General features: G+C 44.3%; 1 protein-coding gene across 2 annotated transcripts in view; it reads left to right on the forward strand.

The window, feature by feature from the left end:
* Nucleotides 1-21,818, forward strand: part of INCENP (inner centromere protein) — a 66,433-nt gene that overhangs the window by 42,018 nt on the left and 2,597 nt on the right. For both annotated transcript variants that reach the window (XM_068259423.1, XM_068259422.1), the window contains exons 11-16: nucleotides 2,814-2,923; nucleotides 5,107-5,227; nucleotides 5,309-5,431; nucleotides 17,206-17,381; nucleotides 19,758-19,860; nucleotides 21,419-21,592. In XM_068259423.1, the coding sequence (XP_068115524.1) occupies nucleotides 2,814-2,923; nucleotides 5,107-5,227; nucleotides 5,309-5,431; nucleotides 17,206-17,381; nucleotides 19,758-19,860; nucleotides 21,419-21,592 (807 nt within the window). The remainder of the gene's footprint in view (nucleotides 1-2,813; nucleotides 2,924-5,106; nucleotides 5,228-5,308; nucleotides 5,432-17,205; nucleotides 17,382-19,757; nucleotides 19,861-21,418; nucleotides 21,593-21,818) is intronic.

Raw genomic sequence — 21,818 nt, forward strand, 5'->3', positions numbered from 1 at the left:
ACCGATTCAGATTCAGATTCCGCTTTTTAATCAGTTTTTACTTCAGATTCAGATTCAGATTTGCAGTTTGCTCCTTGCACACTGCAAATCTGAATCTGAATCGGAGGTAAAAACTGATTAAAAAGCGGAATCTGAATTTCTTGCAGTGTGCAAGAGGCCTTAATCAGTGCTCAGTTTGCTTTAGGTCCAAGACTTTTTTTTTTTTCTTTTTTTTTTTTTGCTGCAAGCCCAGCGCTGTTCTCAGTTTAGGGAAAGTCCTTTTTAGGTTTACACAAAGGTCATTTTTGGAAGAAAACTGGAGATTCTTAAAGGACTTCTGAGGTGAATAGATCTATCTGTACTTACTGTAATTCATGTCTGTCAGGACATGAATAACACTAGTGCTTGTAAATTATATGACTTGTGTGATTTTTGTGCAAATTTACTTTATGCAAACAATTCTTTTTTTTTTTTTTTTTTCTCTCCCCCCACCCTCCCTTTCTTTATGCTGGGGCAATTTTAGCCAGAAGTAAGTAATTCAGTTTTATTGAGGTGCCACTGGTGGTTTTTCACACTTGAATGTTTGTCACTCATTCTTTCTGTCCCTTGGGAAGCTCATCTGTCTACCCTGTCGCACCTTTAAAGTGGATTTAGAGGAATTAATAAATGTAACTCCTCCACAAAGCAATAGCTAGTATTTCTACTTTTCTAAAACCTGTTAAAGATCTTTTCCTAACTGGATATGGGACCCCCGTTCTATATTAAAGGACAGCTATCCAGTTTTTAAACTGGGACGGGAATTGCTTGTCTAGGTGTTAGGCTGGGAACACGCTAGGCGGAGATGTTAGCATTGCGGAAACTGCACCTAATGTAAGTCAATGGGCCACATGAAAAAACGCATATGTTTGCGTTCAGCAATGTGCGTTTTTAAAAACTCTGGCTTTGTTGCATATTTTTACAAAACTCATTAAAATTAACATAAAAGCCAATGGTAAAGTAGACATATTATTTATTTTTTATTTTTTTTATAACGTTAATCTCCACTTCATGTAAACTCCCTAGTGATTTGCATAAAAAAGCATATGCGTTTTTTTGTATGTGCAAACGCATCAAAACGCAACAAAACCGCTTGTGCGGGGTGGGAAAAAGCAAGCTCACAAAATGCATATGCAGCAAAACGCTTAGTCTAGTGTGTTCCTACCCTTTAGTACTGCTGTATATTTGCTGCTTACAGCTGCCTTTCATGTTATAAATGTGTAGCACAGCTTCCGGTGTTTTTAAAATTACAATGGGCAAATGTGTAAGTATACAACACTTTGATAGTTGTCCTTTTAATGTCTCACTCTACCTTTTCCTTTATTCTGAGTAGTAATTATGTGCAAACCTCTAATTGGGCAAAATTAGGATTACAAAGTAATTTATGTTCATTGTAATTTTTCTTAAACTTTTTTTTAAAGGGGTTCTGTGGATGGGTTTTAAAAACCAAAAACTGACACTTACCTGGGGCTTCTATCGGCCCCCTGCAGCTGTCCTGTCCCGTGCCGTCCTCTACGATCCTCCGTTCCCCGACGCTAGTCACGGTCCATTTATTCATCTAGCTAGATGAATGCAACTGCGCAGCCGTGTGTGTCCTCGCTCCCGATCACCTCTCCGGCAGCTGCCTGCGCAGTAAACTCCCTGAGACGCGAGCAGGAGCTAGGACGTGCGTGAGCCGCGCAGTTGCATTTGTCTAGTTAGATGAATAAATGGACCTTGACCGGCAGCAGGGAACAGAGGATCATAGAGGATTGCACAGGGGGGTGTCAGTTTTTGTTTTTGAAAAACCTCCACAGAACCCCTTTAAATTCCATGTGATCTGCCTTTAAAGAAAACTTGAAGTGAGAAAACAAGTTGAGGGAAGGATCCAGGTAGTTTAGAGCCTTTCCACTCCTTCGCCTTGCTTGTCCTTCTAGCATTTGTCAACCAGTAAAGCTGTTCGGTCGGATAACTCTGCGCAGTGTTCTCCCCAGACTCTTTTAGTTGGGTGCTCCACGTGGCTAGTTTTGATGAGCACCTGGCTGTCATTGGCTCACCTCCTCGTACACTATAAGCAGAGTTACGCACGGAAGCACCGGCCCTGCATTCTCTCATATTGCCCCACCCGGCTACTTTTTCATGCCGCCCGGCTGGAAAAATTCTGGGGAGGACACTGTCTACGGAACTACTTGTGTCCCCTTGTAATTATCAAGACTGGTGCATTGCTACTGCGCATGCATGAGTCCAGACTCTTGCATGTGCCGTAGTGATGCACTCTTCCTACTCCTTGGACGCAAGTAGCTTTAACAAACCATTCAACCGAACAAGTCGAATAGCTTTACCAGCGGACAGCACTAGAATGTTGGGCCGAGCAGAGAAAGGAAAAGGCTCTCCAGAACCTTCCATCTGCTTGGCTAAGTATCAAACCTGAAGTGGGTTCTCAATTCTGGTCTGCTTTAAGGCTGCCATGCAAGCAGCAAGAATGGGAGAATCTGTCCTGATCAGGGAATACCAGTTCACCCAGAACCCTGCACTACAGGTCAGATCTTTAATAGAACCATGACCCTAATTAGTAGTACCACCAGTGCGCTATGGTTTTGTACTGCTGCATCGCTCAGTATACTCTGGTTTTGAGTTTCTTCTGCTCATGGTCTGTCTTGAAATCTGTTTTTAATAACCAATTAGATTACAGGCAGGTTTGATCGATGTGATCGAATATATGTTAATCAGAATTTTGCAAGTATAGTAACCTTTTAATTTGTGTTCAGGTAAGTTACATTAGTTCTGTGATTAACATGCTTTTCTTCCCCAATTTTTAGGAGAAGGAGCGCCAGCGTTTGGAAACCCTGCGCAAGAAAGAGGAGGTTGAGATGCAGCGCAAGCAGAAGGTGGAGGAAAGCAAGAAGCGCAAGCAGGAGGAACTGAAGCTGTGAGTCTAACAAATGCATGTTTTGCTAAGTTTAGAGACAACTAAAGAACTTCTGGTACAGGAGAATCTTAACAAGAGAAGGGATTGCCAAGATGTAGGGGAAATTACATTTTAGGGTCCTTCACACTGAATCTATTGCATACCATCAGACAATATTGTTGCAACGGCAGGTTGCGCACTTACAGTGGCAGTGAAGCACACTTTCATTGCAACGTACATCTAACATACAATGGCAATACAACAGTGCCAAAAATTTGCAACGCAACGGCATGCACAGTGTGGAGGCTGACTCTTATTTTGCAACTATGCCAGTTGCCTGCCTGTCCTGCTGATCTCTTTGGCTGCAGTAGTATCTGAATTCAACACCTGGAACAAGCGTGCAGCTAATCCAGTCAGACCACCTGATCTGCATGCTTGTTCAGTCTGTAGCTAAAAGTATTAGAGACAGAGGACAGCCAAGCAATTTGCATTGCTTAAAAGAAAATAAATGTTAGCCTCCATATCTGTCACTATATGTGTCCGAGCTTAGATACAAAATACTTAAAGCCTTAGGATCCTACTGAGGCTTCCTCGCTACTCCATGTCCCCGTCGCTGAGCGCCCCCAGCCACAAAAGATTATCAACAAGGCAATGTCGGTAATCACATCGGGCCCACGCGGTTTCTCTTCCTGCATCGTGGCCGCGGGCTCTGTGCTACTGCCCATGCGGGCTTGTGTGGCCATGATCCAGGAAGTGGAGCTGCACAGCCTGATGTGAAAGGGGGGGGGGGGGGGGCGTCGCTCATCAACAGGGTTCTCCCTACCACTGAGGGACGCCTCAGTAGGATCCTGAGGCTTACCCTCTCCAAGGCAAGTATCTGATTTTGAATCTGAGCTCCGGATCCCTTTAAAGGACAACTGAAGTAAGAAATATATGGAGGCTGCCATATTTCCTTTTATACGATGCCAGTTGCCTGGCACTGCTTCTGGTCTATTAGGATACAGTAGTGTCTGAATAATGCCAGAAGCAAGCATGAAGCTAATCTTTCAGATCTGACAATGTCAAATACCTGATCTGCTGCATGCTTCAGGGTTTATGGCTAAAAGTATTAGATTCAGAGGATCAGGAGGATAGCCAGGCAACTGGTATTGCTTAAAAGGAAATAAGTATGGTAGCCTCCATATCCCTCTTGCTTCATTTGCCTTTTTAAAGAAAACCTGAACTGAAAATTAAGACAAACATACACAGGTCATACTTGCCTCCCGTGTAGTCTACTCCTCAATCTTTCTCCTCTCCTGCACCCTGTTTGTCCACTGTGATCAAGGTAATTCTCCGTCCTCCATTTTGAAAATGTCCATTACCCTATGACAGCTTCCTGGTCAGCACACTGTTAAACTGTAACATCGCCCACTTGAGCCATAGGGAAACAACTATAACTGACAGCAACTGATATATTTTAGTTCTGACAAAATTTTGTCAGAACTGGAAGGGATCATTGTCAGAAGAAAATGGTGAGCTTCTGAAAGGAACTGATGGTAAGCTATGTAATGTTCATTTGAAGTTGCCTCATATGTTTAAAATTTTACTCAGTACAGGTTCCCTTTAAAGCGGATCCGAGATGAAAAACGAACTATAACAAGTAACTTGTCTATATATCATCTAAAGATTAGGTTTACACAGCAAATCTAGCTGCAAACAGTTTTAATAAAATATGATTATTTATTCCTGTGATACGACAGCCGCCATGTTGTTTATAAACATTACACAGAGGCAGGCTTATCTGTATCTTGAGCCATCAGCCCAATCCCCTCTCCTTCTCCCTCCTCCCCTCTGTCTCTGAAATCAATGGCTAGTAACACCTCCCCCTCCTCCTGCCCAGACTGAGCTCCCATGAGCCCTTGCTACTGCCAAGGCTCTCTGAAACCCTGTGGGCATGGCTTTTTTAGTTTATAGGAATTAGAGTATTAAAACAAAAAATATTTGGCTTGAGGAATGCCCTATAAACAATAGGAAAGGAACACAATTTATGCAATTATGCAATGAGTAAAAGTTCACCTCGGATCCATTTTAAGGGGGATTAGGAATGTCGGTTTGGCAGTTGCTTAGAGGAGATATCCTTTGTAATCTGATCCAGGCCTACATAGCCAGTCCCAGTCGCTCTCTATCTTAAAATTTTGTATTTAACTTGTCTGATTTTATTTTAGGAGGCGAGAAGAGCGTTGGCGCAAAGTTCTGCAAGCTCGTGAGAGAGTGGAGCAAATGGAGGAGGAGAAAAAAAAGAAAATAGAGCAGAAATTTGCACAAATAGATGAGAAAAGTGAAAAGGTAATGTTAGTGTATGCAGTGTTTTGTGGTGACAGCTGCAACGCAATGAATGGACGACGTCATATGACTTGTCTTTATTAGGTGCGAGAAGACCGTTTGGCTGAAGAAAAGGCCAAGAAGAAGATCACTAATAAAAAGCAGGAAGAGCTGGAAAACAGGAGGCGGCAGGAGGAAGAAGCGCGCAAATTAAAAGCAAAACAGCTGGTATGTATATAGCTCTAAATGGGACATAACGTAAGTTAGGCTACATTCACAGTGGGCGTTGTGCATTCGGGAAAGCAGCGCCACATGTTATCCGCACGTAGCATCATATACAGTGAAGCATACAGTCCAAAAAAAGGATGCTGCATGCTACCTACTAACACGCGTGTTATAATGCCGCACACAGTTATACCACAATGCCCCACTGTTACCGTAGCCTCACTTGGGGGATGATAAAGTGCTGAAATACTAGGAGATAACTTATCTCATCAATTTGCGATTTCTCTGCAGTTCTCACATCATTTAATGTGGTATCTGTTATCTGGTATCTGAAAGTTCAGCAGAGAAGCATAGTGATAAAGCAGGAGAGGAAGACATTCCAAAGTATTAAGCCCCATCTACACCATACAATTTTTATTTTATTTTTCGCTTTATTGATTCGATTCAATCTGACATGTCCGATCGGGATTCGATTCTATTTTCCATTGCAAAACAATGGCAAATTGAATCTAATCCCGATCAGACATGTCTGATTGAATCGAATCAGACAAAAAATTGTATGGTGTAGATGGGGCTTAAGGCACACTTGTTGTTGCAGGCATTTTGACGCTATGTGAAAACACAAGTAATGTTTTCCTATGCCTATGCCCCATAGCACATAGCTGTGTTGTCAAGGAGCCACCTGGGATTCTGTATAGTGTAAAAAAAAAAAAAAAAAAAAAAAAAAAAGTCCTGCTAGTAAATAGGAAAAGGCATAACTGAACAATCTTCCTGCCAGTCATTGCTGCATTATCACCAACTGCTTGGATGCTTTGAGGGAGGGATCACACTTGTGCAGGTTGTATCCTTAACTGGGGCCACCCATAATAGTCAGAGGCAAGTATCCTTTGTGATTGTGACAGATGGTAATAGTATACTGTACTAAACTTTTTTTTTTTTAAATTTAAGATGAGGATTACATTTTAGATTGCAGCAGTCACTGCTAGTTGAAGCATGTGCTTCATCTGTTTGTTTACATTTGTAGATAGGTGTAATGAAGTCCTCCTTTATATTCAGTCCCTGTTAAAGCAGGCCATGAACTCAGAACTTTATCTCGGCTCTAAAAGATAAGCAACAGCACAATAACTTTTAAAAAAAAAACATTTGTTTGTTACTGCTGACGGCCTTTATTTACAAATGAGCTCCATGGCAGTCAGCTGGCACAGTTAAAGGAGTAATCAGGGAAAATAATGTAAAATGAGTGCTACTTAACGGGGGCTTCCTCCAGCTCCAAGCTCCCAGGACGTCCCTCGCAGCAGGTCTGCCCGCAGCCGTTCGCAGAACTACTGCGCAGTCTGCTCCGGCCCACGTGGTGGTGATTGACAGTGCCGCTCGCGCAGGCGCAGTACAGAGAGGCCTGGAGGTCGCTCTGACGTCATCGCTGGGGACCGGGATGGACCTGCGGCGACCGGCTGCGGGCAGAGCTGCGGCGAGGGACATCCTGGGAGCTTGGAGCTGGAGGAAGCCCCCGGTAAGTAGCACTCATTTTACATTATTTTCCCTGATGACTCCTTTAAGGAATTGTCCAAGATGTTTAAGGACAGGGAAGACTCGGACACACCTCGTCAAATAGACAACACATTTATTCATGCATCAAGGGCCGTTGATACAGGCATCATCAGAGTAATGCTACAGATCATTAGCACACAGCAGATTTTATAGGGTTACAAGTATGCAAAAATATACACTCCCTGGGGCTGGCCAGGATATTTGTCAGTGTTACAAAAACCAATCACAGTTCAATAATCAGTGCAGACATGAAGCAGTTAACATTTAATTCTTAGAACTCTCCACCCATATTATGAGTTTCACCACCCACTGTTCTCTTACTCAACCTTCTGTTTAAGGTCACAAGGGGAAGTGGTTCAGTCTGGACAACACATCACTTGTCTAAATCTGTCCGTGGGGCCCCTTTTCCACTAAAAGTCAAGGAAGCTAGGACATTGCAAAATAACAGTAAATCTACTATTAGGACATGTTCAAGAGTAGCAAGTGTCCCTGAGCACGTACACATCATGTGGCCTTCTTCTAACAGAAATTGTTTATATATCACCAAATGGAGCTAATTTAAAACAAAATGTCCTTTATATAAACCAGACAGGTATCACAGCTTTGTCACTCCCTCCTCTAGTTCATCCCTGTGAACTACTTATATCAAAAGTTTTTCCTTGGTCCTTTGGTGGGGGGCCCCAGCTGATATCACCGGATGGCATTGTAGTATCTTCTCCCTCCCCAGAGCCGCACCCTTAGCCAAAACTCTGAGTTGGGTGGTGCACCCTGGGAGAGCATTATTGTGTCTCTCCTCAGGGTGAGTCATACAAAGGTTCCTTGAGGTTCTCCATTGAAGCAAAGTGTCATACCAGGATGAAGAGTGCTCCTTTTTGATGTGGAGCGATGTCTTACCAAGGATTCAGCTGCTGTCACCTGTCCAGCTGGGGTTTCTTTTTCTCACATCCTTGGGACCTCTTGCCACTGGTTTGTAGAATAACAGGTTATATGATGACACATGAGGTAGAGTTGAAATCATGAGGTAGGTGCCACACTTATGGACAACAAGTCTCTTAGGTGTCTTCTTGGTGATAAGCCAGGACCCCTTTAAGTCTTCTGAGGTAGATCTTAAGGTAGAACTAGAGGGTGATTGATGTGGTTGTTGCCTAGGTGCACAAGGAAAACACAAGAACATGTCTGCAGGACAGAGGAAAAAGTTTTTTTTTTTTTTTTTTTAAAGTCCCAGTACCAAGCCCCAGGTGTCTGTGGCCCCTTCCTCTTTTTTTTTTTTTTTTTTTTAAATAGAGCCACATAATATTTGTTCAATAATAACACATAGGGGATTACAATGCCTAATAAATCTACCCTCTCGCTTCTAACAGACTCCTCCCGCCCCTAGCTCAGCAGTCTGACCGCTGGCTTCCGGTTCAAGAAGAGTCTGTATAATTATCAGTTTCATTCATACCTATGTTAACTTGTTTTCTCCATCGCTGGAGGATCCTACGATTTCCAGTCACTCGTGTCCATTCATACTATTTAACTACAAGGGATTGGGGTAAAATTACCATGATTACACAACATTTATCCATATTCGTCATCCGGGGATACCACCACTAAAACATCCCTGAGTTTCCTTTTTTATTTCTTATTTATCCTTGGGCTCACCCTCTTTATTTTACAAAACATGAATAACTGAAAAAGGTCAAACAATACGGTAAGGGCTATTAGTACCACTACTGGGTTGAGCATGAGATTCAGAAAGGCACTTGCTTTTGGACTATACCCGAATAAGCTTTCCCACCAGGACACACTAGCATCTTGCTCAAGGGCATGTGAGACCTGTAACAGTTTCTCACGATTATGCTCCAGGAGCACAGTTGCTTGCCTTTCTGAAGCTCCGAGAGTTTGTATGATCTCATCCTTTTTCCCAAAATCCAATAACCACCCTTTCAATTCTGCTCCACACCCTAAAGGAATCTTTTGTAAATAGACAGGTGTATCAGGTTTGATGTCGAGTCTCTTTTCAGGTGTTATGGGTGTTCGCCCTTCTGGCTGTGCCAGATCTATCCCTAGGACTGGGCCAATGGTGCAGTACACCCCTCGGGTCAGTGTTCTACATTGAGTACAATTCAATGTGTACACTGCATAAGAAGTGACATTCTCCATCTGATACCTGCACCAATAACCCTGTCCCAGACATTTCATCCTGCTCGGCACCCTTTTTTGTTGCGTCCATCAAACATTATCCTTCCTTGTCCCAGCATTGCTGTCTCAAAATTATATTTTGTTGTCCTTGACATAAGAGCACATTTTCCTTTTTCCAGTGCCCATATGTATCTACTAATCTGGGCTCCCCTTCTTCATACAGCACTAAATTTCATGGTTAACCCGGGAGTGCAAAACCCGCACCTTCAGATAGAATAGAACCCAGGTTTACCACTGTATAAGCTTGGTATTCTTTGCCAGCAACAGGCACTAAGGAGGAAATAGTGCCTGTGAGGCTCTGACACCCATGGAACTGAGTAAGCCACCATTTTTCATGTGTCTTGCAAAATCAAGGACAGATCTTTCAGCCTGTTTACGTAAATTTATAGGAAAATGGCCAGCGTGCAGCGATGTTATCATTAACTTTCTCAAATTGAACCTGCGTACATGATAATGCCAACTGGACGTCTTCTGGATGTTTAAACAGACCTGCAATTAAACCCTTGAACTTCTTCTTCATTACTTCTGACAGTGATGCTGTAGCATCAATGTGGTCATGTTGTAAATTCTCCAATACATGATTTATATCTAAATGGGTTTTCACTCCCATCCCTACATGCTGAGCCACCCCTCCAAGTTTATTTCGTAGCACCTCCAACTCCATAGTGTTCAAAAGCTCCCAAACCGAGACCCCCAGCCCCTCGTACTGTACCCATCAAATCCCTTTTTACTTTATTGTGGCTATGTCCTGATTACAACCACCCTTTCAGCATGTATATTTGATTTTTGACATACACACCACACCTCCTGTCTCATGCATTCACCCTAAAGTCAGTTAGGGTTACTCTCCATCGATCTGAGTATCCACCAACATCGCCCAAGGTGCAGCCAATCCAGGAACAATTAGATCCGCCACTTTGACAGCTGGGACCTTACATGTGTCTGAACTCACCTTTGCATGGACCACAACATCCTTTTCCCATTCTACTTGAACTACAGTTACACATACTTTATCTTTTCCTTCCCATGTGTACCATCCCTTTTTATTTATCGACAGGTTGTTCACACCAGGAACTGGACTCTCCCCATATTACAACCACCCTTTATCCGACTCCTCATAGAGAGGCCAGACAAATGGTCCATATAGATCTAAGTCTAGATCTAATTCATAGCCATGAGGATCTTTCCAGTCCATGGTATGATACACTCCCCTCAATCCCTCAGACATGGGAATCCCATCCATCCATTCATTTACCTTTGGTGCATCTATCCCATTGCACAGCACATCCCACCTCCAAGGCTTTGGTCCATTGAAGGAGAGAGACTGATTTGATGACCAGTACGCTGTGTCAATAATATAATGACCTTCAATGTCTGGTGTACAGGCCTCTCTCATAAATCTCAACATATATTGACGTACTGTTATACCTTCTTTAGGTGTGATGCGTTCAAATAACTTACTTTTAGCATCTGTTTGTACATGCAATACCAGGGTGCTAAAATAGGCACCAAGTCTGACTTTTTCAGTGTCTTTATACTAGGTGACTTGTTTGACTATACTACAGTTCAGTCCAAACATAATTCTTTCTTGAGTCAAGTATGTCAGAGGGTTTACAGTTCCAATGTACTCAAGAATTTGCGTGAGTCGGAACTCCATAATCCCATCTGCTAGGTTATAACACTTATCTAACAAAGTACCTTGCACCGGTTCGGGTTGGTCATAGAATATTTTCCTATACTGTCCTGTCTCTCCAACATTATATACCATGTACATAATGTTCCAGTCGTCATACCCTCCTCTTGTCAGGTCTTCAGGATATAATTTTCCTTTGTCACCTCTTACTGGCAATGGGTCAACTGAGGTTCCATTGTTTAAGTTGTATGATAAGTCCCTCAGATCTTCACTTTCAAGTGTTTCGTCATCTATGTCATTAGGGTCTGTACTGAAAATTCCTGGTATGGTACATATGTCTACTTCAGGGTCCTCATCTCCCTCACAGTCAAGTATATTTTTGTCGTGGACATATGTCAAAAAGAAAATAATCTCAGGTCTTCCCTGCAACTTCTGTTTTAGATACTCCTGAAAAAGGGGGAATTGTTCTGCGGTACAGACTGCCACAGAGCTCATGTAGGGTATGCCATTCAGTGTCCATTACGATAGGTGGATGTATTGGTCTAGCATATTCAAAATAATGCTAAATAGTGGGACTCATTCCCTTTATACCATGTACATGCAAATACCCATGGACAAAGAGGGGGTATCTTGGCACTAATTTCCCATGTTTACACTCTATCCTGTGACGGTGGGATGGATCCCATCCTTTTGGTTTTATTCCCCATATTTTCATAAGATTTGGGTGGAACCCAAAGTTCCTGATGGTGATTTGGGACATGCTGACTATCAGTCCCTGTGGATTCTCTTGACAAACGACATAACATACAGACTAACATAAATGCCCCTGTTGGCATAGCTGTCTTAATTATTTTCCCGTATTCCTTTACAATGAGATGCATGGATCCACAGAACCTTCCCCTCCAATTGTCACCGAATTTAGAACCTGAAATAGAGGAGACAACTTGTCCATGCAATTTTTGTACGTGGGTTATGTAATGAATATACACACATCTCTATTGTTTAATGCATAGTTTGTCCTTACTGTTCTCTATTCCTAACATAACTGAAGCTGTATAAGTATCTGTGAAAGGCTGGAGGTCCAGCCCTTCAATTCAGGTCTAGGAAGTTTATACATAGAAACTGACAAGTACCTGTTGAGGGCCCTCCCATCATGGGAGGACCCCTGCCTTTGAAAACTAATCACATCAGTCACCTGAAGAGTCAGATGAAGAGTCAGATAACTCAGCCTCCGTGTCCCTATCTGTCTGTGTTTTATAGTTAGACTGAGGTGTGTAGCTACACTGTTTGATGAAATGCCCTGGGTTTCCACACCTGTAACATACTCTCAAACCTCGCTTACGAGGTCTAGGTGGATAGACAATTTTGAGTTGGTTTGTCAAAGCGTTCGTCCAAAAATATCCCTTTTCACTGGAGTCCTGTGACACTTCCCTCGGTATAAATGTCTTGCTGACTATTTCCTTCAGGTCCCTCTCCCCACACACCCTTTTGATAAGTCGAAACATGTCTCCCCATGTGGCCTTGTAGCACGTCTGTGTATCTATTAGTCCTTTTGCAAATTTGGCAGGGTCAGCTCGTGGGTGGGGTATGACACTCAAAAGTCCCCTTATTTCTGAGGGGGTCCAGGGTATACGGTGTCTGGTAGTACCTGTCAGCCTGCCATGGTTATTTGACAATACTTGTTCCCTTACTGGATATATCATTTCAGCAGGGTGCTGCTGTTCCCAGTTGGGTTTAGCAGGGGCTCCTGACAGGTTAGTCTCCCTCTGTGACTCACTGGGATTATGTTGCTCCTGCGTTTGCCTTAAGGGGATTGGCTTTTGCCTGACTGTGGTGTAAAAGGGGCAGTATTAGGACTAAGCTGCAAAGTGCCTTGGGGTGTGCCATTTAAACTATCCAGGTCGGTTAAGTCTGTATTGTCACTGAAGGGACTAGGTGATAGTCTAGTGTCAGAGAGAGAAGGTGTCACTTCCCCTTCTTGGCTTTGACTTAGATGTTGCTGCCAACCTGGTTCTGGCACCCTTGCCGTGGTAGTGGGCTGAGAGGGCATAGGAGTAAGCTGTGGGAAAAATCGATTTCTAATTTGAGATAGTAATGGATGATCCATGAAGGGGGAGGGCTGCATGTAGTGTGTTAAGTAGTTGCTTATATTACTAAGATGAGTAGGGATGAATTCATAAGGGGAGCAGTGAGGGATGCCCGTCATCATTGGTTGGAGGGGGTACATCCTATCATTTGGATTCAGAGCATAGTTGAGGGGAGTGTATTCTGACACTCTCCCTGTCCCATATGCATGTGGTGATTCTTCCCTTAACTGTGCTAGGGCAGTTAGTGTACTTACTTCAGTGGTTAGCTTAGGATCTATAGTGGGATGACGCAGTTTCCCTAGCTCCCCTCTTCCCCCGTGAGCTCCTAGGCTTGCTGATTCTGGCACATCCTGTCTCTGCCTCTGACCTATGTGAAACTGTACTTCCTCTGTTTCAGTGAGGTCAATGAGAGGCTGTGTTGCAGCATTGCCTCTTGTAAGAGGTTCTGCAGCAGCTCTATGGCTCACGTCTTGTGACGCAGTTCTGTTGAATGACTCATGCAGCTCCCCGGACATGATTGCAGACCAAGCTTGGTATGCTCCCATCTCCATTACCTCCTTCTCCTCTATTTGCTCATCCTCTGACCCATACAATTGTTCAGTGCTTGCAGTTGTAGGTCTCATCTTACCTGTGACAGTTGCAGATTGTGTCACTGTCAATATGTTCACATCCTCTGATCTCCGAATGGACTCCTTCATCCATCTACTCCATGCCTCTCTCTCATTAGGACGACTCATTCTCATTCTGTGTGTGTCCCACAGATTTTCCCAAATTTTTGGCTTAAAGGTACCCTTTTTAGCAAACTTGTGGTTCGTCCACCATTCCCATTCCTCTAAATATCGTGACACCCATAGTCCATATTTGTCAGACATTTCCTCTCGAGGGGTCAAATACTGTGGCTCTCCACGATTTGACTCTCGTTTCCGGGAAATTGAGTTCCTCATAATAAAGACTATGTGTTCACCCTGAATTCCACGCAATTCTCACACCAAAGGTGGCCAATCCTCTGGTTTCGAATGGGAACAACTCAAGCAACACTCTCTGTGTTGCTTCTGTGCAATACACTTATTGACACAAGGGTCAGCCAATCCCGCCAATCTTCTAGTGACTTTCACAATAGCTTGTGATGCCTCACTTAGACCCCTTCAGCTACAGTGAAGGTTTATAAAGCTCTCACTGTGCTGCCTGGTTAGCCTGCAAGACACCAGTACCAGTGAGGTTTCACAAAGGCTCACTTGTCTGCTTGAGTGGCCTGGGGAGCAGCAAAACCCCTAGTTCGGCTGCACTGCCCACCTGGTCACCCAATTATGTCTAGCAGGCAGTGGTCTGGTGTGCATCACAATCCCTGTGAAGTCCCGACTACAGTCACAAAAGTCTGCAATGCCCCACTTAGATCCTCCAGCCCCAGTGAGAGCTTACAAAGCCTCCACCTTGCTGCCTGACTGGCCCGCAAGACACCAGTACCAGTGAGGTTTCACAAAGGCTCACTTGTCTGCTTGAGTGGCCTGGGGAGCAGCAAAACCCCAAGTTCGGCTGCACTGCTCACCTGGTCGCCCAATTGTGTCTAGCAGGCAGTGGTCTGGTGTGCATCACAATCCCTGTGACATCCAGTAATCTATTGATCGGCAATGAATTGGATCTGGCTGAGCGGAGACTTCTCTCTCGTGGTCGGGAAGCTCCTCCCCCGGTGGACAAACCTCAAAGCCAAACCTCAAAGCCTCCTCTAAGGCAGCTTGAGTCTCATATATATCAGCCAAATCAGGACAACACAAATTCTTCCACCAGATATAACACCACTAGACTATCAGAATGATTATACTGTTAACTGTAGCAATGAGCCAATAAATCAGTGTCTCACAATCCCTCTCAGGGCAAATAACAGCACCCTATGAGAAATTTACATTTATTTGATCAGGATAAGACCTTTTGAGCATGCGGTCACTCCCTCACTCATCCAGGGGTGTGCACAGGCTATACTGTCTCAGATATGTAAGCCATCAGAGTCATCTGAACACTTAGAACCCTCAGGTAGTGGATCCAACCTCTCCACTAACTGAGGGATTGGATAATTGATTCCAGATCCTCAGAATTGTCTGAGTCTTCTGAGTTGTCGAGTCCCTGCCCCACCCTCTCTTAATAGTTGAGGGATTGGGAGGTCCCAAGGGGGCGACTAATTTTGCCAGAAAAATATAATGCTGAGCGACTATTTCAGGCTTTGGCTGGTATTCAAGGCCCAATTTTGCACACTTCCAGGGTGTTGACTCTAAGAGGAATTGAGTGCTGCCTGGGAGGCGTGGCACATAGGGCCTTATTACAATTGGCCTGTATCTGTCTAGAGAAATATTGGGGGTGCCGCAGGTCACTCTCCTCCTGATCAAATATTCAACTATACTGGGTACTTTTTCCAATGATATGAGACACTCTGGGCACACTCTAAAGTGTTTGTAGAGGTTAGTACAAAAACAGCATAGTTCAGGCAAGTTTAGTTTTCTCCCTTCCACACGCCAATTAAGTAGGCCCCCCCGATGAGCCCCACTATACTTTATGTAGTGTGACGTAATTTAATGTGTATTCCACCTTGGTGTTTGTTGGGAAGGAGAAAACAGTTGCCTACACATATAAGAGAACACTTAGTCAAATACAGTTATCTCTGAGCTGCACACACTAGGTACCTTGCAGACAATAAAACACCATTAACATCACCATAAGTTTAAACATATGTTCAATCTCCCTGCTACAAGTATCCCATCCAACGTTATGTTGTCTCAGGGGAGAGCCAGCCTACAAGTTCTCTGCTTTGAAGGAAGCGAATCTCCCCTCTGTCTATGATTTATGACCACGGTCTAGATTTTCAACCTGTGGTTTCCTTCTGAAAACTTTCTCCACAGTGTGTATCCTGTGTGATAACTGCATGTTGCAGCACCCCAGGGCTATGCACACAATAGTATGCTGACTCACAGAGGTTATAATCTAGATTGGCTCTCCACTGTTGACTCCCAATACTCAGGATACCACATAGAATGTTCTCTTCAGAAATATGACATTACTCAGCATGAATCCACATATCATATACTATTGTAATGAATTCTAGTTACTCACACAACACTATACTCTATACAATAGCAACTAAGTCAGATTCCATGCACTAAGTTAATCACAGCAGACAGACGGCATGAATAACACATGTTAAATCTCAAGCACCAAGTTAATCAGAAGAAAGAGACGGTATGCATACAGGGTACAGAGTAAGAAATAGAAGATGACATACCACATATCAGGAGACCGTTGTCATGGGAGATCCTCACGGAAACCCTGCTGAGCGGAGTAGGGTTGCAACCAGCAGGGAGGTGCAAATATCAAGTAGGTGATCAAGTCTCACCTGGTACAGCGCTGTTTAAGGATTTGATATCTGGACCTCTCCACGGCTGTTTCTCCAAGGTTCCGCTCCTCAAGATGTCCAGGGTCCCTCCAGAGGTGTGCCACAAAGTCAATCGTTCATTGCCCGCGTTTCTCCACCAAAACTGTCCAAGATGTTTAAGGACAGGGAAGACTCGGACACACCTCGTCAAATAGACAACACATTTATTCATGCATCAAGGGCCGTTGATACAGGCATCATCAGAGTAATGCTACAGATCATTAGCACACAGCAGATTTTATAGGGTTACAAGTATGCAAAAATATACACTCCCTGGGGCTGGCCAGGATATTTGTCAGTGTTACAAAAACCAATCACAGTTCAATAATCAGTGCAGACATGAAGCAGTTAACATTTAATTCTTAGAACTCTCCACCCATATTATAATGAGTTTCACCACCCACTGTTCTCTTACTCAACCTTCTGTTTAAGGTCACAAGGGGAAGTGGTTCAGTCTGGACAACACATCACTTGTCTAAATCTGTCCGTGGGGCCCCTTTTCCACTAAAAGTCAAGGAAGCTAGGACATTGCAAAATAACAGTAAATCTACTATTAGGACATGTTCAAGAGTAGCAAGTGTCCCTGAGCACGTACACATCATGTGGCCTTCTTCTAACAGAAATTGTTTATATATCACCAAATGGAGCTAATTTAAAACAAAATGTCCTTTATATAAACCAGACAGGTATCACAGCTTTGTCAGAATCGATATACAACTTGTGCTCGGTCACAGCAAAGGGGTAATTATACAGGCTAAACTCTCTAAGTACATAGAGGGTGCATTTCCCTTTTTTTTTTTTTTCCCCCCCCCCCCCCCCCCCCCTTTCTGTCCAGTGCATGAGTTCATGTCCACTTTACATTTTTGTTGAGTTTAAGCCTTGGTATTGATATCTGGTTGTTCTGTAGGAAGAGGAAGAACGGCGGCACCAGGAGATCCTGCAGAAAAAACGTGAAGAGGAAGAGCAGGAGCGACACAGAAAATTTGCAGAGGCAAAGAGATTAGCAGAACAGCGCCAAGCAGATCAAGAACGAGAGAGGCAAATTGCAGCTGAAAGAGAACAGGAGCGGCTCCGAGCAGAGAGGTTATTCTCTTCAAATACTTTATGGCCTTTTAAAGAGGAACTTAAACCCAGATTGAACCTTATCCCAATCAGCTGATGTCCTCTTTCCCAAGATAATCCTTCTCTCCAAAAGCTCATCAGGGACATTTGTATGGCCGACATTGTGGTAAAATCTCTTCCACAGTGCGATGTTAGGTCCATGGCCCTGACAGTTTCCTGTCTGCAAACCTTGTTGCATGGGAAGTAACAGCTGTTTCCAGCTGCAAAGCAAGCACTATCCCCTCTGTGCATAGCTCAGTGGCTCAAACATGATTGATATTTTTAAATCTATGAGTGGCTATGAGCGCTCCTCAATACAAACTATATGTATCTCTAATACAAAATATTCTGTGCAATTTGTAAACTTAAATGTTCCTCCGTATCTATGGATCGCCACACAGTGGGGGGTAATCACCCTATTAGCAAATATAGTAGTCATCTGTGCAGGCGCTCAACATTAAGTCTTATCAGTAGTGACAGTTCCAATTTTTTTTAAATCAATAGTAACAGTTCCAATTTCTGGTACTCTTCATGAACTCCACTCAAACAGACAATCCCACACTGGGTACTCTCACCGAATCTGCAGGCTGATTGTGTTACAGATCAGCTAAAACGCGTGTTTTGATGATATCCCATCGGTCTCCAATCCAGCCTTTATCTGGAACTCAAACAGGAATAAACGGACATAGCGTGATCCAGTTTACACTATAACACAAGTGACATCCAGTGTAGCACTTCCACCAGTACAGTGCCAAAAAACGTGACAGCCCTCCACCAATATTGTGATGGTACTGTTAACCGCTCACCAGATTGAAATGCTGACCACTTGTAGGAGATCAGCTACAGCGCTTTATGATCCTCCTTCAGGATATGTAGCCCTCTTCCTGGTTACCTTAAACTCAGAAACAGACGCTACATAGCGTAACTCTGTATTTATTAAGTTTAAAAACACATCAATACACTCACAAACATCGTTGGGTCATGCGCGTATAAATAAATCCTCAGGGCTCTCGTTAGCGTCCGTGTTCATCTGCAGCGTGTCTCCCAGCTCACACTCGTACGGAAGCTCCGCCTTACTAGTTTCGTCATCTGTGACTCATCAGAGGTATTGATAAGTGTCTCCCACACACTCCGGGGACAGCCTCTGATGAGTCACAGATGACGAAACTAGTAAGGCGGAGCTTTCGTACGAGTGTGAGCTGGGAGACACGCTGCAGATGAACACGGACGCTAACGAGAGCCCTGAGGATTTATTTATACGCGCATGACCCAACGATGTTTGAGTGTATTGATGTGTTTTTAAACTTTTAATAAATACAGAGTTACGCTATGTAGCGTCTGTTTCTGAGTTTAAAGCGAACCTTAAGTCACCTAAAAAAAATGAGATGAACTCACCTGGGGCTCCCCTCAGCCCCCAGCAGACGATCGGTGCCCTCGCAGCTCCGCTCCGATGTCCCAGGACCCGCCGGCGACGACTTCCGGTTTCCTGGCCGCAATAGCAGCATAGGGGGCGATATACAGGCTAGGAACGCGAACAATCACTCGCGTTCCCATGCCTGTCGGCCGGTGACGGCGAAACCGGAAGTCGTCGCCGGCGGGTCCTGGGACATCGGAGCGGAGCTGCGAGGGCACCGATCGTCTGCTGGGGGCTGAGGGAAGCCCCAGGTGAGTTCATCTCATTTTTTTTAGGTGACTTAAGGTTCGCTTTAAGGTAACGAGGAAGAGTGCTACATATCCTGGAGGAGGATCATAAAGCGCTGTAGCTGATCTCTTACAAGTGGTCAGCATTTCAATCTGGTGAGCGGTTAACAGTACCATCACAATATTGGTGGAGGGCTGTCACGTTTTTTTGGCACTGTACTGGTGGAAGTGCTACACTGGATGTCACTTGTGTGATAGTGTAAACTGGATCACGCTATGTCCGTTTATTCCTGTTTGAGTTCCAGATAAAGGCTGGATTGGAGACCGATGGGATATCATCAAAACGCGTTTTAGCTGATCTGTAACACAATCAGCCTGCAGATTTGGTGAGAGTACATAGTGTGGGATTGTCTGAGTGGAGTTTATGAAGAGTACCAGAAATTGGAACTGTTACTATTGATTTGAAAAAATTGGAACTGTCACTACTGATAAGACTTAATGTTGAGCGCCTGCAAAGATGACTACTATATTTGCTAATAGGATATTTGCCCTGTAATTCGTTCAATATTCTTTACGTGTCTTCTATTTTTAACTTCTCACTTTGCAATGTATTGAGACATAATCTATAAATGTATATAATTTTTGTAAAGTTCCTCTTTAAGCATACCTCAGAATCCCATATATGTGTTAAATATATTCTATCCTCTTCACCAAAAGAGAGCGCCTAGAAAAAGAGAAGACTCTTCAGTTACAGCGGGAGCTGGAGCGGGCAGCACAGGAGCAGCAGCAGCGCAGAGCAGAAGAAGAGCGCAAAAGGAAAGTGAGTACAAGTCTAGCCCAGGTATCTAGAGTGTGGCATCAGGGTGATATGCGTAGCGCCGCCTCTGCTCATTGACTTGCTCCCTGCTGGACAGGAATTACATCACTGAATTTTGACAGATCTGCACATCCTTGCTACACCGCAACACAACTTGCATGTTTAACAGAGTTTGTATAGAGCACTTCTGTTGCACTGCAGGTAGTATGGCCATTCTCATAGACTGTCTGTGGTGGTGAAGAGTACTGCAACACTCTAAAACATTTGTACGTGTGAAAAGGGCTGCAAAGGAAACTCGTGACTTCCCCATGAAGTATACCTTTACAGAAGGGGAAGCCTCTTGATCCTAAAGAGGCTTCCACAGTTGTCCTCCGCAGCCCTGTTCCAGCACTAGGACCCCCGAAGAGTGGCCACCTTGCGCATGCGAACTAGCACTGTCCCTCGGGCAGAAATGGCAGAGCGTGGTTGGGTCTGTGCCAGCCTGGCTTTTTCTGAAGAAAACTGAGTGATGGTGCTAGTGCGCCTGTGCAAGCTGTCGACAAGCTTTCTTGGGAGTCCCAAACAGTTTTTTCCCATGTGTGCGCATGCTACAGGTACACTTGGAGTACCCAAGCCGAAGCTTTGCTCTGATGTTCTCCCCCACCCCCCCTGTCGCTGCTCTTCTTATTACAGCGTGGCCACGCAATAGCCGAGCCCGCATATGCAGTAAGCCAGAGCCATGGGCTCCGTGGTACTGCGCATTCATGGGTGACCTTTGTGGTACTGCGCATGCGTGGGCGGACTCACGCGGCCACACTTCTTGAGGAAGCGATGAGGGGGCCGCGCTCAGCAACGGGGTTTGAGATCAGATCAATAGGATCCTGATGCTTCCCTCTCTCAAAGAAAACCTCCCCTGGGGGGTACTATCCTCGAGTGGGGGAAGCCTCTGGATCCTATTAAGGCTTACTCAGTCCCATGGCAGTTGCGAAAATCCTCCCGGAATGGCGGCGATGTAAATATTAACCTCTCCAGCGCAGTATCTGCTCTCCGCATGGAGATAGGCGAAAATAGCTGATCTCCGCCGGGCGTTCTACTGCGCAGGCAGCTCGGGATCACTTTAGTGAGAAAATTATAGCCTGTGAACTTCATGTAGTCCATTCAATCCTTTTGACTGAAATCAAGATCTTAAGTTCTTGCTGTGTTCTGAAAGATTTATTTTTGTTTTGCCATTGTGTGTGAAAATCTAGAACTGATAAGGGCTCCTTTCCATATAGCTCGCTTTCAGCTGCGCTTATGGAAATAAACTGCACTGTCTGTCTCCATACATGCACTACGATTCGCTTCTGAATTGCAACACATGGTTGCCTGCATTTTGGGGTGATTGTGCCCGCAATCCCATTCGGTATAAAGAATGGGGTCACAAGCACTGACCCCCTTGGGGAGTCACGTGCAACGCAGAGCCGTGTGGCTCTACGTTGCAAATGGAAACAAGCCCTTAGGTATAAATAAGTGAAGCATAGCATGCCATAGGGTACTATAAGCTTCCAGTTTTGATTAACCACCATTTTCTGTGCATTATCAGGAGCAGCAGGAAAGGCTAGAACAAGAGCGCCAGGAAAGACTGCGCAAAGAGGCCGAGGCTAGAAGACTGAAAGAGCTAGAGGCTCAGCGGCTGCGTGAGGAGCAGGAGAGAATTGCTAAGCAGAAACAAGCTGCTGCTTCTGCTCCAACCCTAAATGTCACTGTAGACATAGAGGTAAGGCTGGACAACCTGGAGCATGTTGGCAAATTACGCAACTTATTCTAGCCCCATACCATATATACTGCAGAATTATTTTTTTGCAGCTATACCAATATACTCATGTAGAAACCACCACTGCATAGTGAGCAGAGCAAGCTGTAGGAGTGTCCTGGTGATCCATCCTGTGTCTCATATCTGTGATGCTGTCTAGTGGCATCTGCTGACACGTGACACTTGCATG

The sequence above is a fragment of the Hyperolius riggenbachi genome, chromosome 11 (assembly GCF_040937935.1).
Source record: "Hyperolius riggenbachi isolate aHypRig1 chromosome 11, aHypRig1.pri, whole genome shotgun sequence".
Taxonomy (NCBI): domain Eukaryota; kingdom Metazoa; phylum Chordata; class Amphibia; order Anura; family Hyperoliidae; genus Hyperolius; species Hyperolius riggenbachi.